General features: G+C 41.9%; 1 protein-coding gene across 2 annotated transcripts in view; it reads right to left on the bottom strand.

Moving 5' to 3' along the window:
* LOC128615338 (gamma-aminobutyric acid type B receptor subunit 1-like) overlaps window positions 1-17979 on the bottom strand; it is a 60240-nt gene that overhangs the window by 41294 nt on the left and 967 nt on the right. For both annotated transcript variants that reach the window (XM_053637327.1, XM_053637328.1), the window contains exons 2-6: window positions 8435-8569; window positions 4585-4755; window positions 2680-2781; window positions 1766-1831; window positions 1473-1664 (exon numbers count right to left, since the gene is read on the bottom strand). In XM_053637327.1, coding sequence (XP_053493302.1) covers window positions 1473-1664; window positions 1766-1831; window positions 2680-2781; window positions 4585-4755; window positions 8435-8569 — 666 coding nt within the window. The remainder of the gene's footprint in view (window positions 1-1472; window positions 1665-1765; window positions 1832-2679; window positions 2782-4584; window positions 4756-8434; window positions 8570-17979) is intronic.

Genomic DNA, 17979 nt, shown 5'->3' with positions numbered 1-17979 from the left:
TCCTCCTCTCTCCTATCCAAAGTAATGACACCACCATTTTTTACGCTTCAGACAGGCCCATTTAGCCAAAAAGCCAAGGTGTACGTAAATAACTTTGGGCTATGTGTGTGTGCGCATAAAGCATCAAGACTGTCAAAAAGCTTTTCCTGCCTTTCAAATCCACTGCATCAAAGAGCAGTATGGCAGGAGGAAATGAGGGGGAGCAAATCACTCCCGAACGAAGCAAATTTACCATGCCGATTTTTTCACAAACATGCCTATCCAGTATGAAGTGTGTGTTTTTTTGGCATCAGGTGTAAAGCGCGGGCATCTGGAAATGAGCCCAGAATGAGCAGGATGTGGGAGAACAGCGGGGGCATCTGTACTCATGACAGCTCCCAGCACCGGGCACAGGAGCTGGATGTGCTTCAAACGGCGTCCCCCTGGGGAGCACATTCCCCCCCGAAACTCGCACCTGTCTTCTCATCAGCAGTTTGGACTCCAGAGACAGCTGTCACATCTACCACGTCCAAGGCTCTGGCTGTGAGCCGATAGGTGACACGATGATGTGTTTTCAAATGTTTGCGCAAAACATGAAGCGCGTTCTATCCATCACGGTCATGTGACCGCGCCGAAGAGGAAGGTGTCACCGAAAGGACGGCAGCCAAACCCACACGATCAGAGACAGACTGGAACGAAGGTGTTTATTTGAAATCGAAGTTTCCGTGATCCCCCCCGTAGCGCGTCGTTTCTTTATGCGACCGCCAAGTTTTATACTTCAAAAGTTCGGCGACATTTAGGTGATTTCCGAATGACTGGTTTTTCGAGTGAGGTCGTCAAAACGCGCATAAACACGGTGGATGGAAACCACACCATGGTCTTCACTCTAGAAACCACAGGTGGATGGGAAATACAAAAAAGTGGATGGAAACCACATTGTGGTCTTGCGTGTAGTACTCTAAGAGAGGAAATATTGCACTAAGGAAATCCTAGCAGGCTGAAAGAAAGAAAGAAAGGAAAAAAAACACCTAAATTGTATGATAAAAACCCTTTTTCGGGCAAGTGAGAGCGATAGCTTTAATCTCTCTCCCCTGTCAATCAAAGTGACACTAGCCAATCGATGGTGTCAGTGAGCTCATGTACTGTATGTAGAAGACGACGACTAGCGGTAAATTAACCGCTACCTAAAGCGAAAGCGCATCTTTCACATCCCACGTCCTTTCCCCTTCAGTGACAATTTTATTTGCGTTTAGTCTGCCTGCGAGTTTACTCAAAAAGCGACAAAAGTTTCGTTTTCAGCCGTCTCCCATGCCAGAGTCAACGTAGGTCATTCAATCTTCCATGACAGACTCTACAATGATGAATTTCCTCTTACTCTACCACTATCTCCAAACAAATTCCGTAGCCCGAGCTTCGGAAATACACGACGCTGTTATCACTCAGGTCGAGTCGAAAACAAACATGGAACAGAGGACTAAAATTAGAAGCCTCACCAGATTGGAGGCTCCTCGAACCGTCTCGGGGTTGAGCATGACAATCTCCGTGGTAACGTGGCCTTCCACCGCCTCGGTCATCTGCTCCACGGTGCAGTTGATCGACGGGTCTTTAATCTTGAACCAGTTGTCGGCGTACCAGCCAATCAGGAACCAGACGTACTTCTTCCCATACAGCTTATCCTTATAGACCTGCAGCCGAGAGGTTTACCAACCAGCAGATTTTCAGCTAGAAAAGACGTTCTTACTGGGAAGCCATTAATCACGCTGGATTAAAGCACTAGAGACCGAACCTCACAGAAGACTTTCCGGGCCTCCGTCTCATAGAACAGCCCCACGATGATCCGAGCATCCTGGCGCTGTGGGAAGAGAGAGGAAAAAGGTGGAGAAATGCTAACACTGTGACACGGAGAAGGAGAGGGAATGAGGAACAGAAAGACAAGACACATGTCTAAAGCGCATCAGAACATGCTGCGAAAGTATTTTCATGTTAACGTACATGGAAAGGGTTACCAGAAGGGCGAGTGTATGTGTGTGAAACGCTGCAGTAATCCTCGAGCTTTGTGAAACCGCAGACCGCACACTGCTCCTTTACTTCCCTCTTATAGTTGTGCTATATTCCAGGTTACCATGGTATCTCAAATGATAGCCAATTAATCTCCTGTATCAAAACTAGGTCAGCTGAACGGGCTGCCATCATGTGGGCACGGGAGAGAGAGAGAGAGCGAGAGAGAGAGAGGAGACTCCCTGAAGAGACTGGAGAGAAGAATAAGATCAGATCCACGTTCCAATTTATATGATTTTCTCTTCCAAAATACGAACCACAGACATCTTGACGCACCCTGTGGTATTTCTCCGGGAACAAGGATGATTACTTTGGTCATAACAAGGTAGTCCTACTTTACTGCATCCATGCTGTGCGTCTGTGTGTGCGTATGTGTTGGTGAGAATCGTTCTTTCCATGTGGGTGTTTTTATGCGTGTGCATGCTTCGGATCCGATGTTTATATAATACGAAATATCTTCAGCGTGACCTTTAACCTTCAACTTTTGATAGAAGCGTCTGATAAATATGTACGGAAATATAAATCGGTTTCAGCGCACATCTGACTTGTAGTGATTGTGTGGACAGTACGTTTGTGTATTTGCGTGTGTGTGTGTGTAGGTGGAGGAGAAGCAGAGCAGAGGTGTAGGAGAAATGAAGGCACCTTCAGGTTCTTGACAGCCACGGCAGGGTCGGTGAGGAAACTCTGCCTCACGCTGATCTCGATTCCGGCCTCCTTCACTCTCTGCTCCAAATCATCCAACGTCTGGGGAGAGACACGGGGGGGAGGGGGGACGGGGGAGGGGGGACGGGGGGTTAGGGTTGAAAAAGAGGGTGAAGATGGGAAGAAAGGAGAAAGGTAGGTGGGTCAGGTGACAATTAGAAAATGAGGAAGGAAAATTGGAGAGGGGAGAAAGAAAGAGGAGGCAAAAAGTTGGACGGATGGAAAGAAAGTGGGAATTGAAGAACGAAGGAGTGAAAAAAGGGATGGACGGATTAACAATGAGAGAGAGTCCAAAATATTGACAGTGTCAGGGAAAGATTAAGAAAGAGTTAAAAAAAAAAAAGGGGGGGGATGTAAAAAAAAAAAAAAAGAAAAAGAATGAGACAGGAAGAGAAGAAGAAGAGAGAGAAGGGGAAGGCAGAGAGAAAAAATATAGGGAGAAAAACAGAAATAATAAGAAGGAAGAAGGGAATTAGGAAAAGGAGAAAACAAAAGACAGAAAGAAAAAAGAAAGGGAGGAAAGAAAAGGCGGAAATGGAGGGAGACAGGTAAGAAAGAAAGATGGAGTGAAAAGGGGGAGAGAAAAAAGGAGGCAAAGACAGATGGACAGAGAAAGAAAGGCGGAAAGATGGGGAGTGGGAGGAAAAGAGTGAGAAAGAGGAAAGAGATGTGCGAGAGCGAGGTTGAAGAGAGAAAGAATAAGAGAGCAAATGATAGAGGAAGGGAAAAAAACGAAGGGAGAAAAGTGGACGCAGTAAGAAAGGAGGGAGGAAAGACAAGGAGAGGTCAGAAGGTAAGGAGAGGAAGAAAGATGGAGAGAGACAGAGAGAAAAAGAGAAAGGAATGAAGAGAGAGAGAGAGAGAGAGAGAGAGAGAGGGAGAGATAACAGAGCAGAAAAGAAGAGAATTAAAAGGGAATTAATGTTAAAGTCAGAAGTGGAGAGGAAAAGGAACAGGTTTATGATGGAGAGATAGAGAGAGAACATAGAGGTGTCCAGAAATGAGGAAAGAGAGGAAAGAGAGCGTGCAGGTTGTATTTATTTACTCAGGAGTTATTTACTGTTTACAGCTCTGACGGCGTGGATAAAATGTTTATGATAAAGATGATTTATTTCCGCTTCACTGCGTAGCTGTAGACTCTGGCTCTGTATTACAGCCAGTTTCATCAATCCCGATGAGTTCGGTCCGAGTGCGGATCTGTGTATGTGTACCCGAAACATCGCAATCCGACTCGATTATTCTTTAATATACGCATCATATGTAATCCGAACAACGTGTACAGCGTCTGTCGTCATGCCAACCATACGATAGCGGAGAAACGACGCCATGGACGCGACACCAAATGACCTAATAGGATTAGATTTTTGCTTTGTTGACGTATACAGTATAAACAAACCGCAGTAACGTCGTCGTCGTCGTCGTCGTCGTCGTCTCCCCCCCGCCCCCGCCCCCCCCAAATCTTACTCACTTTAATTTGTTCTACTTCCTGAAAAAAATAAATTTAGACTCGACGCCGAAACTCCCGCTTCACTGCAGCTCACTTCAGGTGTCAAATTTGGATCAGTGCAGAGATTACAAACTGCAGTTTTGCCGTCATTCCACACACGAGACATCATCTTTACACACAGCACGGAATCCATGTGTTTCCCCGCCCTCTTTTGATTGACAGGATATAATCCGCCCTGATCGTCGGATGTTTTTAAACTATCATCTGATGGCCTACGGTGTGAAAATCGCCTTTATACGCCGATACACCTGTGCATCTCTAGTTGCATGTGAACACGGCCACTGAAACGCGTGATACACAGTAACGACGTGCGCCGTGAAGGAATGCACGTGACTCACGGAAGTGAAGACCTCCGTGGTCTGCTGGATGGTGGCGATCTTGGTCCACTTCCACTTCTGGAAGAGCTGCACGCGCGTGGGGTTGTGCAGCGTGGCAGACGGGTGCGTGCGGAAGAATGTGGGGAACCGCCGCCGGTTGGACAGAGCCGGAGAGCTGGAGCCGTACGAGAGCTGCGGCACAACAACAACAACAAAACGTTAAGAGGAGAGGAAAAACGTAGATCCATCAAAGAGTGCGCCGTGAGCACACCGAAGCCTCGGCTTTAACGATCGGCGTAAATTCCGAGATAAGAAACGAACAGGAGGGGGAAATGTAAACAGGGAGGAAATGAAGCGTGGAATTAGAGCTTTCTAATTAAAGTAGGTTATGGAGGCTCGGTGCTTTGATCTCATAAGTGATCTCATTTGATCTCGTTTTAGTATTTCAGGGTTTATGTTTTTTATTGCTCGTTAGCATTTCAGTGAATGCTCATTGTGAGATGGCGGTCTGATGAGTGCGAGTGTGGGAAACGCTCTAGTAGAGATGATGGAATACAGACATTCAGACTGAACAGATAACGTGTGGGCACGCTACCGGGGTTTGTTTTTCCTTTCTTTTCTTTTATACTTCTCATAATCCGAGGAAGAATTCCTTCTGAATGGATTTGTGCTATTCCGTGGGTCACGTTTGCGTACGCAGGTTCGCAGAACCGTACTGCAGCGTTACGTTCATCCGTTTCCTGCTGATTTATTAGCGAACGGTGATTTTTGGATGCGTATGACCAAAAGTTTGTGGACACCTGACCGTCGCACTCATATGTGGTTCTTCTCCAAACCTCACGGCTGTATAGAGTGCATTTACATGCTGTAGCATTACAATTTCTCTTCACCGGAACCCAAACCGGTTCCGGCGTGACGATGCCCCTGTGCAATAAAGCGAGCTCCATGAAGACACGGCGTGGAAGAACTCGAGTGTCCTGCACAGAGCGGTGACTGAACACCTTTGGGATGAACTGGAACTGGAGCCTCATCATCATCATCCCGACATCAGCGCCAGACCTCATCCTCACTGACGCTCTTGTAGCTGAATGAACACAAAAGCCCACAAAATCTAATGGAAAGCCTTCCCAGAAGAGTGAAGCACATTGTAACAGTAAAGGAGAAATAAATCTGGGATGGGATGATCAACAAGAACATATGGGTGTGATTTCCACATGGACGTTCTCGCTGTGGTTGCTGGGACTACGGCTGCCTTTTGAGCACTCACGTCTCCTTTAGTGAACAGTGGACTAGTTCAACAAACAGACTTCATGTTAAAACCATCATGAACTTTCTTTTACGTTCACTCTATCCGTCGTTACCCAGATGAGGACGGGTTCCCTTCTGAGTCTGGTTCCTCTCAAGGTTTCTTCCTCGTATCATCTTAGGGAGTTTTTCCCTCGCCACAGTCACCACCGGCTCGCTCAATAGGGATAGATTCACACACTTAAAATCCATATCCTGTGTTTATATGTTTCTGTAAAGCTGCTTTGAGAGAATGTCCATTGTTAAACGCGCTACACGAATAAAACTGAATTGAATGGTCAGGTGTGCACGTATTTTTGGCCATACAGTGTACGTCTTGTTTTTTTTCCTCTTTAGTGTTTCTGGTGAATTTAAAGATTTGGAGCAGGAAAACAGAGCGCTACAGCGAGCAGTTTGAAGTCCAGCAGAGGGTTATCCGGGTCACAGATATAGAAAAAGAGCCGAGCATTAAAAATGAAGAGGGTCGATTTCGAAATGGAAAGAACCAGCTCTGCACTTTTCACAAGGTCAGGAAATGACACAGATACCAGGTTCTATTTTTATACCTGAGAACTCCTCCACGAAGGAGTCCCCACCTGCAAAAGGAATTCTGAGCTCTGCTTGCTACCCGATTGAGCTGTCAAATGGATTCATTACACTTATCTGATAAGAAGATAAGGATAAGGGGATTTATATCCTCTGGGGGACTATCGGACTATGTTAACTCTACCAGGAACCGGAGATAAAACACTCCGAAGCCTGAAGAGATGCCTCTGCTTTCCGGTCTCACATGCAGGGGTCGATTCGAGGGTCGATTTGATGGTATGACATCATAAAAGGTTGTTTTTTTTTTAAAAAAAGGACAAAAATAACTGTCCTTCACCTCCATGGGTGTGCTTTCTGGTCACAGTGGAGCTTCCAAGGAGAGGAACGATTTTTTTCAGAAAATAACAGTTTTCATGACATCAAGTGGTTTTTGACCTCCAGGCCAATCAGGTCACAATTGGGGGGAGGGTTAGTTTTCTCCTCTCCTGTTAGCTCGCTGCTTTCCTGTCAGGTGTCACCAGTTTCTTGTTCTTTTTCCGGGTTGCGTTCATGTTTCTCGTCTCTGGTTTCTCGTTATTGTCATGTAGCGGAGAAGGAACTCTGAACTAGAGTTCCCAGCAGCCACTGCACTATATCACTACATCACAGTCACATGACCCCCTGCACCTGAATCCCGTTCTTGTTAACGAGCACTCGTGTGTCTATAGCCACAGTGTGCACTGCACTCCTTGTCTTACGTTTGTCTTTCTTTGCCGTTGTCTTTGGTTTATGTCTAGTCTTTGCCATAGTGTTTTGCCTCGAGGTCGTAATGTCTTCTCCGCTGTTGTTTTTGGTCTTTATTAAACTTATTATCTGCACTTGCATCCGTCTCCGTCTCCAAATCATGACCATTATCCTAGTTATTTCACAAGTGCTATCCTTGTGTTGACAGATATATAGATAGATAGATAGATAGCAAGCGTGGAGTACGAGAGTGTGAGAGCAGTTCGCCTCTTCAAGCACTTCCTTTAAGATCTAGATTTGATTTCGATTTATTGCCACCTGCACAGGTACAAAGCAGTACATTGGAATTCTAGTGCGTAACTCTTTGAGTCAACTTTTATTAGAATGACACAATAAACACAACATTACAACGACAACAACAATAACAACAACAAAACATATATATATATACATATGAATTTAATTGAACAAATACCACATTTAAAATAAATGATTATATAAAAACTCAATCTGGCATAGCCAGTAAGATCATTAATAATATAACCAATTCAGAGACCGTCGAGCGAATGAATTAAAATGAGAGGTGGGATATTTCCCTCCAGCCTCAAAGTCTTTTGCAATCGGTTTGACTTTAATTAAAGTAAATGAAAGCAAAAGAGCCATTAAAGTAAAAAAATAAAAGTATTTGTGAAGTTGTAATCTTGTTATTATTAAATAATAATTAATCAATTTTATAGTCTTTGTTTTATAAGTGTTCTGACAATTTCCAAAACTATTTAAATTGAAAATATGTTCTTGCAAACCTTTTTTTTTTTGGCCAGAGCTTTGATAGTAATTTCCTATTATTATTATTATTATTATTATTATTGTTGTTGTCATTGTTTATTTGTTTGTGCTACATGCATAAACAATTTGTGTGTGTGTGTGGGGGGGGGGGAGGACAGGTAGAAAATTAATCACTAACTCGACCCTTCCCCACCTGGGTTAATAATAATTAATAATAATTAATTGTTTATTCTTGCTATTTTCCAAAAAATCACCCCAAAAAAAAAAAAAAAAAAAGCTGACTCTGGTACAGGCACAGAGATTGTTAACTGCAATCTCACTTCCTTGGAATGACTGATTATTTAAAACTTTTCGATTACTTTGGAAGACACTTTATTTTATTTATTTATTTTTTTAAATCTCAACTGAATTAGAAGTGAGGAAGAACATAATATAAGCCTGGAGTTAAAAGCCCGACAGTGGCGTCCTGGCAGTTCTGAGATTTGAACTCACAAAGCAAAGCTTTTAAATAAATGGACTCTGGGATACTCACCACTATGAGGTTCCACATACGAGCCGCCTCAGCCACCAGCGTGGACACTGAGCTACACCCGGGCATCAGTACGATTTTTATAGGCTCCGTGTAGAGCAAGTCGTATAGCAATTTAGTGGCTTCCCCAGGGTCGCACTGAAAGATCAAAAGAAAGATATTTGAGTAGCTGGTGCGTATTTCACCTCTTACCTCCGAGTCTATTCGGCGCGTCGCGTGGTGCGCTGCAAACAAATGAAATATTTCCCTGCTGCAGTTGCCTTCCACGAAGATCCGAAGATCTCTCTACGGCGAGGTGCATTGGAGAGATTTATTCAATACGATGTCACACCGACAGTGAGACAGAGATACGGATCTACGTCGAATAAGCATTTAAAGAAAACGTTGATTTGTACAGCACCTATTCTGTTCTATCACCATCGCCGTCGCCGTTCTATCGGCGTCTGACGATCGCCGTCGTTAAATTCGTCTTAAATGTGGTGTTGAGGAAGAATCGATATCTCATTCAAATGATAATTGTGGCCTAACACCAGCATCGATCATTGTGTTCAGGGAGGAATGAGCTGCGCTAGTTGGCCTTGAGCTGTGCTCATGATGGAGAGGGTGTGCATTCTCATTTATTCTCGACGGTCTCAGGGACAAAGACTCGCATTTTAATGCACATAACAAAGCTCGCACGTCTAAAAACAGTACAAACTATGAATGCAGTCTGATTACACAGGCTCCAAGCTTGATTTTGCTTGATTGGTGCAATCACGCAAATTGAATCAGCGATGCCCTCCAGCAACATACTCCTCTGTACTTAATGTCTGATCTGGCAGTCGTCGCCCTCCCTTTCCCCGTCTGTCTCTCTCTCTCTCGATGCTTTTAATTTCAGCTAAATGCACCGATAAATCAGGAAATCGTTGGAGTCACAACAAAGGGCCTGCTTTTAGTGCGGAACGGTTCGCTTTGTTGGAATTGAAATGATCCGCTGTGAAAGGTACAAAAGTGATGAGACATTGCACTCAATTAAGGCAAATGGGGAAATTAGCCATCGCCATTTTTTTTTTTCTGACGCAGCAATTTGTCCACGTGTCTTGTTTAATAACAGAAACAAAGCAAAACGCTCCTCTTCTTCTTCAACAATGCAGACATCTGGCCGTGCGATTTTGAACCTGAACGCCTCGGTTGAACGCGATTTACACCCCAGGTTCACTGGAACACAAACCATTCTCAGTCAGCAAAGGCAGTACGAATACCCGATCAGACTCATCCGAATGAAATGACCTCGGATAAACCTCGCTTCAAATCCTTCCCCCGCGTTAAAGTAGAAAACGTATTCGACTCTTGCGGAAAAACACCCCCGGCTCAAACCGCACGCCGATTTAGCGATGGAAAATCGGCGCCTCTTTCACCAAAGAAAGCAAGTCAGCTAAGGCTAACTAACAACAGCTATATTCCTCATCTCTGAAATGTTAGCTAGCATAATAATTCTGAGCAAACTAGCTGTGTGAGTGTGTGAGTGTACGGAGCAGCAGATAGATTACAGCGATGGGTATCAGGTCGGGTTTTTGCCGTCACATGTGAAAGTTGAGATTTTCAGAAGGTTTGGAAATTTCTATGCCTCGTTGACGGGCGAGGGGTCGGAGGAGAACGGCCAGATCGGACCGGTTTGAGCTGACAGGATGGCTTCGGTAACTCAAATAACCACTCTATACAACCGTGGTAAGCAGAAACGCATCTCAAAAGGCACAACGTGTTACAATTTGAGGCGGCTGCGCTAGAACAGTAGAAGATCAAATCTGGTGGCAAACAGGGCATATTTTTATATCTTCAACTGTCCATGTGAACATTAACTGAAACTCTTGACCTGTACTTTACCTGTATGATATTATACATCGTGCTGCTGTCACATTTCCTGCCTGATTGGATAACTGCATAACAACTGAATACTAATGCAAGGCACTGTGTACATCCTCTTGTGTTTTTAGTGCTAGTGCAGATTGGCAGCAATATCTTGCCCACTCCCAGGAGATTCTGCCTGATCTCTCTCTCTCTCTCTCTCTCTCTCTCTCTCTCTTTCTTTTTTCCATTCCTGAGGGAAGCCATGCGTGAGGATCACTCTCTCCGTAGTGCAGCTGGGTCCCTTTGTGCCAAATCAACTGAAAATCCTGCCAGGCCAACTGTTTTTTTTTATTCTTTCTTTCTTATTTTCTTCCTTTTTTTTTTTTTTTTTTTTTTTTGAACGTTCAGACATCTGAGGTCTAAGAAACTAGGCATAAAACTCACGTCAGTATCTATTGATTGACTCCAAATAACAAAACAGCACGTATCGCAGAGACGCAAGAACTGTTCAGATGGGAAAAGACTGTCCGACATATGTCTGTTACATAACGTCGCTGAAGGACGTGTGATCCTGTCGCATGGGATTAGCAATCTCCGTATAAATTACGGGGATGCGATTGAAAAGTCCATTCATAGTACAGATACTACAGACACCTCAGATCGATAATACACACTGATTCTTTTGCCTTCTATTATAAGGGCTTGGGCATTAGTTGGTCACATGACTATAACATGTACAGTATGTAGGCTGTACCTGTGCTAGGAATTGCAGTAACTATAATCCGTACAATCCCCGGAAGTGTATAAATGCAACACGATAAACTTTTAAACCTCATCTAGATTTTATTACTCAGCATTTTAAACTGGTTTTTTTTGTTTGCATCGGGAGATGATAGAACAGAGACCGTGCGTCCTGGAGCGTCTTCTACCAAAGAAAAACCACACAGAATAAACGTATAACGGAATGTTTAAAACATGTTCAAACATATTGGGATTTCAAAAGAATGAGAAAACTGGGCGTAGACTAAAGATAATTGGGCGTAGACTACAAATAGGACTGTATAAATAGGGCATTGAGTCTGTGTACAGATTCAGATCACTTTGGGACGTCTCACTGTTTGGATCTCATGTTGCTTTTCGAACAATGAACTGGATTTTTGTTTCTTTCATCCAACGTGAGTCCTAGGCTTTCACTTCCAGTTGTGTTTTTGAGGGAGTATGACTACTTCTGGAGAAAAAGGTCATCAGCACGTCTAGTCGTTTTTTTGGACACGACACCAGCTTGCCGATTTGAATGGGATATACCCTCGCCGGCCACTTTATTAGGAACACGTGTAACTTGTAACACCTGCAATTATCCAACCAGGGAATAAATAAATAAATAAATAAATAAATAAATAAATAAATAAATCAGGCACAATTTAAGTAGTTTTGTCTTAAACTGTCCAGTTTTGGTGACTCTGTGCCCTCTGTAGTCTCAGATTCCTGATCTTGTCTTAAAGTTTAAACCCGTTCATGCATGTGTTTTTCATACCTATAGCCAGATTCTTTAGGTTTCTTTCTTTCTTTTTTGATTTAAAATGGCTTGATATATGATTTTTGTATCTGTGTAAATATCAAATATTACAAGGTAAATGGATTGTTCATGAGTAAAAAAAAAAAAAGGGTTAAAATGGTATATTTGAAATTAGAATAATAATAATAATAATAATGATGATGATGATGATGATGATGTCCAGAACATTCAGATCTAAAATATGTAATGGTAAGAACAAACATTTTAGAAAATATCAGTTCCGAGCATACAAAATGTACACAGTTTAGGACTGTTGCATGATGCGAAGAGAAAACAAACAAACAAAAAAAATGCCTTAAAAATCTAAGGCATTCGGTGGAATCTGGCTCAAATACATTTATTTATTTTTTTAAACTTTACTTTATTAGATCTTTTTAAATTTTATGTAGAAAGTTAGTAGAGACGTTTACGGTAATTTTCAGTAATGCTCTCGGGTTATTTGGAGATGATTTCCACTTCATATTATCCTAAAATACAAAAAAGAGCCTTGACTCTTATTGACTATTCGTCCAACTGTCAACATGCTGTGTGTCCTGAGATGCTATTCTGCACACCACGGCTGTAAAGAGTGGTTATTTGAACTAATAAAGTGGTTAAGAGATCCTTGGGTAATAATTACATTACCTCAGCTGCCCTATGTAAAAATAGATATTTTTTTAATCCAGTCCAAACTGAATGAGAGTTCATGGAAATGCAGCGTGCAGCAAATAGTGAACCGACATACTGTAGAGCTTTATTAAATATTAAATGTTTATTAAACAATATATCTACTGTCTGTATAATACCCTTCTGGAGTGTCAGAGTCATTTCTTTTTACATCTTAATGTTCGTTTCCTGGCTAGACCCTGGTGTCTTTCACCAAATTAGACCAGACATGACAAACCACCAGGGGAAAAAACAAACCATACAAATAATGATGATTCTTATAAATGCGTTATTATACGCTATAGGATTTCCACAGAGCCACAACTATCCATGATTGGCAGAATAAATGAGCATACTACCTTCCTCTCTCTCTTTCTCGTCCATTAGGGTAACTGTTTGGGGGGGGAATAAAAGCAGCAGGTTGGAAAGATGCTGTTGCTTCACGTTAGCCTTTACCCTCCCAGACCACAGCTGTTGTGCTATAGGGGAGAACGAGGTCGTAAGATAAACAACCCGGGAGAATTTATGGTGAGAATCTGGTGTCCTATTCGACTGTTTATTATATCGGCTAAACCTACAATATAGGTCACAGTGAAATTACTGACTGTAGCCCATTTGTTTCTATGCACAATCTGTTAGCCACGCTCTACTGAGTCCCTCGGGACCGTGACTTTTCAGATATTATTGGGAAGGCAACACTGGCATGGTAGTGGGTGATGAGCTGGAATGATTGTACTGCGCTCAGGAGAGCTGCTGCGGGTTTTAAGCACTGTACAAGTTTAGTACTGTTAATTGTGGAACTGCTTTATCTACATACAGTTTTTTTTTCTCCCCCCAGAGGCAGCTTCGCAGAGGTTTGTTTTGGTGGCACAGTATAACGAATTATTTCACTGTCGAATTCTCAAGTTGGTCCGAATGATTAATCCTCTATAACTTTAATTCAAATCCCACTTCAAAGGGACTCGTATGGCCACATCACATCACTCCGTCTTTGATTATTTTCCTATATACGGAATATCCCATGATGTCTCCCCCCCCCCCTTTACTTTACCACTTAAATTCCCAACTATTTATATAGTAACATATCGGAATATACTGTAACGCGAGTACTATTCAGTGATTATTACGATTTATACAGTAACTACAGTGTATATAGAGTGAAATATGTGTAATTATGAGAGAGAAAAATGTGCGGACCAGACAAAGAATCGTCTGGTTTGAAGAGTTTAAATGAAAAAGAAAATTGAGCAACGCAAGGGAGTAGCTAGCCGATTAGTCTTTCAAATTACAAAACCTTTTCATTACAAGCGCAGGTTATCTCTGGCTTGATACTGCAATTATGCTATTAGCCACAGCAATTCAGTGAACCTAATTAGCATTAATTTTAGCTTAGAGAATAAACTGATACTTTTATTTTCCAAAACAAGCATGGCTGATGACTACACTGAGCGAATGATTAGCTAGCTAGTCCATTAAAAGGAATGTATTTTTATTATTATTATTTTTTTTTAAATGTTAATTTGATCATGTGGACACGTTCGTTTTAGTTTCAAAGTATCTCCAAATGTAACTGCGGTTTAATTGACGTCTTTTTTACGGGCTGGTGATTTTTAAGATGGATCAAATGACTGATCTGACCCTCCTGTCTCCTACAGTTATAGCTGTGCAGTCATGCCTTATTGAGTATACAGAAATAAAAGGGACATCGCTAATAAGTTCAGTCACACCCAGCTCCAGCACTGATCCCAATCTAGGCCGGACCTTCCTACACATCCTGAACTCACCTGTTTACATGCAATTAACTCGGGGTATTAAAATAACTCTTTCTGTATTGTTTATTGCAGGGTATTTTGTTGTTGTTGTTCTTCTTCTTAAGTTGGAATTCTGAGCACTATTTCCTGGATGTCTTCCTGTACTTGACCGGTTCACTTTTTGCGGTTTTGACCACACACAATTCTGCCTGCTGATTTGGATTGTCAATACATATTAATCTCATGTTTACGTCCACCTGCCTCCAAATTCGTGACATCATTACAGTGCGTTATTGATAGAAGAAGAAGAAGAAGAAGAAGAAGGCTTTATTTGTCACATGTACATTACGGCACAGTGAAATTATTTTTCTTCGAAATATCCCAGCTTGTTCGGAAGTTGGGGTTTAGATATATTTTTATTACAGTAGTAGCATCAGATATAGGCTATGATAAAACTAAATATGATGCAATATGATGCAATCGCCACCCATGTCACAGAAACGTGCTTTGTCCCTCACGCTATGAATATGCATGAATATGTCACGATATGAATAACAGATTCACGTGGTCTAGTTAATAAATATCGCATCGTTTTTGGTGCAGATGAGCACACCTGTCTTTGACCAGGTCGGAGATTTAGTGCGTAATAATTTATGAGCTTTTGTGCACTCTGCTTTATTTCCTTTGGCAAGAAAAACAAGTAAGTAAACAGAGGCAATAAGGGCACTAATGGCTTGGCAGCATATGTAGCCTGACTGACTCGCTGATCTAATGCTGGACTCGGAGGAAATTAGATTGCAGTCCAATCAAGGTTAATAAATGTTGGCACCCTGTTTAAAGAAAGGCCACAATCAGAGGTGACACTGGAGCTGAATCCTTAATGACAAATAAACTTTTGCCGCTTGGTGTCTCTCCACATGAAGCCTTCGTCATGAATCATCGGCTTCATAGAGCTGTCCATGGTGCTGAATATTTATTATATATATACACATAAAAATGTACATTCTCTCACACACACACACACACACACACACATAATATGATTGTTGTTATGGTTACATCCCGAAGGCCTTTATCTCATGCGATATCCAAACACTGGATCCTGTAAATAATCCCTTTGTGCATAGATCCATGTCAATATTACTGCTTAATTTCATTTAGCACTAACAGCCGTAGTGAAACTTAAATGTAGGTCTAGCCGATACAATGATTTACGCTAGCTGTCATGACTGCATTTCACAAAAGGTAGTATACGCGCCATTCATTTCGATCTGTAATTAAATTTAGATTTGCATTACATAGAAAAGAAGGCATTTACCGGCTAATGGCGAGCAAAGGATCGTCCAAATTATCCACTACATCACAATTTTATGATATTTTCAAGTGGACACTTAGAATATTGCGAGTAAATAAAGTCACGGGTCACAATTAGCAGATTCATTAGACCGGCACAGGTGAACATGCAGTAAAAATTTTATACCCTGCCCATTAATTCTGTATACCAGGAAGTTAGATACAGTCAAAATGCAACTGTAATTCTACATCGATGTGCCTAATGGGTTAATATATAAGCATGTTGGATTGTAACCGTGATAATAAGGCATTGTACACACTGGCATTTAAGTTGAAAGGTGGATTGTCTGATGTATTTGTGGTATTTGTTTTTGTTTTGCTTGCCATGCCTGTTTTACATGCCATTTTGCCATTATTTCTTCTTCTTCTTCTTCTTATTATTATTATTACTACACATTTTTTTGTTTTAGATTTCTTATGCATCGATCAACACGGGTTGTTTTAAATGTGCTTTAGAAATAAATCTTACTTCCTTCCTCATTACGTTCCCTAAACAAACCGTATTCAGTCTTAAATTGTCTGGACCCGAGTGTAATCCTAAGCTTCGTGTTTTCGGCGCACTTCATCTCCGCTTCGTCCGTTATTTTCTTACATTTTGTTGATCATTATCTCTTACGTAGGATAAAACACGTGATATCGATAAATATTGCAAACTGCATGAAGAGGTTGGTTGATTGATTGTCTTTTTTAGACGAACCTTTAACATCAGCACACGCCTTGCAATGCTTTAGTAGGCTTTAGTAATGGAATAATACACTTATGGGTGTATTAAGTGTTTAATTATTGGAACATAATCCACAAAGGAACGTCCTGAAGTGTTTGAGTCCTGATATGACACTGCAATTAGCCAACTCTAATGTTTATTCATGTTAAAAAAAAAAATGACACGTCACATGGTTTATCTGTTTATAGTTCCATTTAACGTTGTGGGACAGCCATGAAACAAGCTAGTTCCTGTTATCACGTACGTTATAGCAGCGATAAACAGTCGTTCCCTCACCAGCCTCTCGTTTTTCCTCATACTTTGAAGCTCGTCATGCTACTGAGAAACTGCAAAGTGCAAAATCCTCAGCCTCTCGGAAAACTTACTGATGCAAAGTTACAAAGCACTGACATTGGAGTCTCCTCACAGAAAACCTGTATCTCCTGGCCACTAAATTGATCCGCTGACGTAAAACTATCCCGAATGCTGTGCGTATTTGTATTATCATTATCATATAAAATATAAAAATATACATATTATAGTAAGAAGAACACACCATTTACTGCTATGTTTATCAGCCTGTAGATTGTGATTATTTCCAGCTGTGCGTTAGTAGTACATAAGGGCCTAGTCTGGTCTGTATGCTTCTCCGTATGCGCGCTCAGCTGTGTGCTCTGTCACAATAACACTGACCCGCTTGCTTCGTCTATTGAGTCATCCGTCTCCATTTTGCAGTAAATGTAAAAGGATGTGATCTCTATCTCTCTCTATCGCTCTCTCACTCTCTGTATCACTCTCTTATTCTCTCTGGCTCACTCTCTCTCTCTCTTCTTTGTGGTGCGAATCTGTGGAGTTATGTGTTTGTTTGAACTGCAGTCGTCTAGGTAACTGTTGCCATGCCAACCACCAGCCCCCAGCATCCCCTCCTCCTTCGTACCTTTGAAGTGGGGCTCCAATGCAGAGCCCTTTCAGCCAATCACAGTGGCGTTCTTAGCAAAACCAACCAGTCACAGCGAGTTAACTGTTTGCAGCCTGTGTGTGTGTGTGTGTGTGTGTGTGTGTATTTGTGTGTGTGCGCTGGCATCTCCGATGCGGAGGAGGAGGTTAGCAGGTGGGAAATGACGGCGTGAGGGAAAGAGAGAGAGAGAGAGAGAGAGAGAGAGAGAGTGCTGGAGAGTGAGAGGAACGACGCGAATTAAAGAGATAGTCCCATGTCACAATAAATCTCGCTGAAGTGAACATAATCTACAGGGAAACGCATCCACGACCATAACGAACAAACTCTCATTACTTATGTAATCATAACACATTTCCAACACGATACGTAACGAGCCGTACGAATCACACGAGGACAGTTTATTATCGGACTAATCCCAACTAATGACAAACCGTAAATTTAAGCAATTTGTGAGCGTTGTACAGTGTGCTTTAAACAAGACACGAACAATGCCAGCCCTATGCTGGACACGTAATTAATAACATCCAAGACGTAAACAATTACACAATGCCGTGTGAAACGCATTCAGACGCATATGAAAGATCCGATTAATACGGAGAAACTTCTTATAAGATATACGGATCACGTGGCGACGGATCAACGTCCAGATCATTGCCTTTGAGAAACTGCAAACTGAACTAAATCAGAAGTCATTAAAAGCTTTAAAAGCTACAAATGATCTTTTGGGGCGAAAGA

The sequence above is a fragment of the Ictalurus furcatus genome, chromosome 12 (assembly GCF_023375685.1).
Source record: "Ictalurus furcatus strain D&B chromosome 12, Billie_1.0, whole genome shotgun sequence".
NCBI lineage: Eukaryota > Metazoa > Chordata > Actinopteri > Siluriformes > Ictaluridae > Ictalurus > Ictalurus furcatus.
Note: the sequence above shows the minus strand (reverse complement) of the source record. Positions and strands in the feature narration are given on the sequence as shown.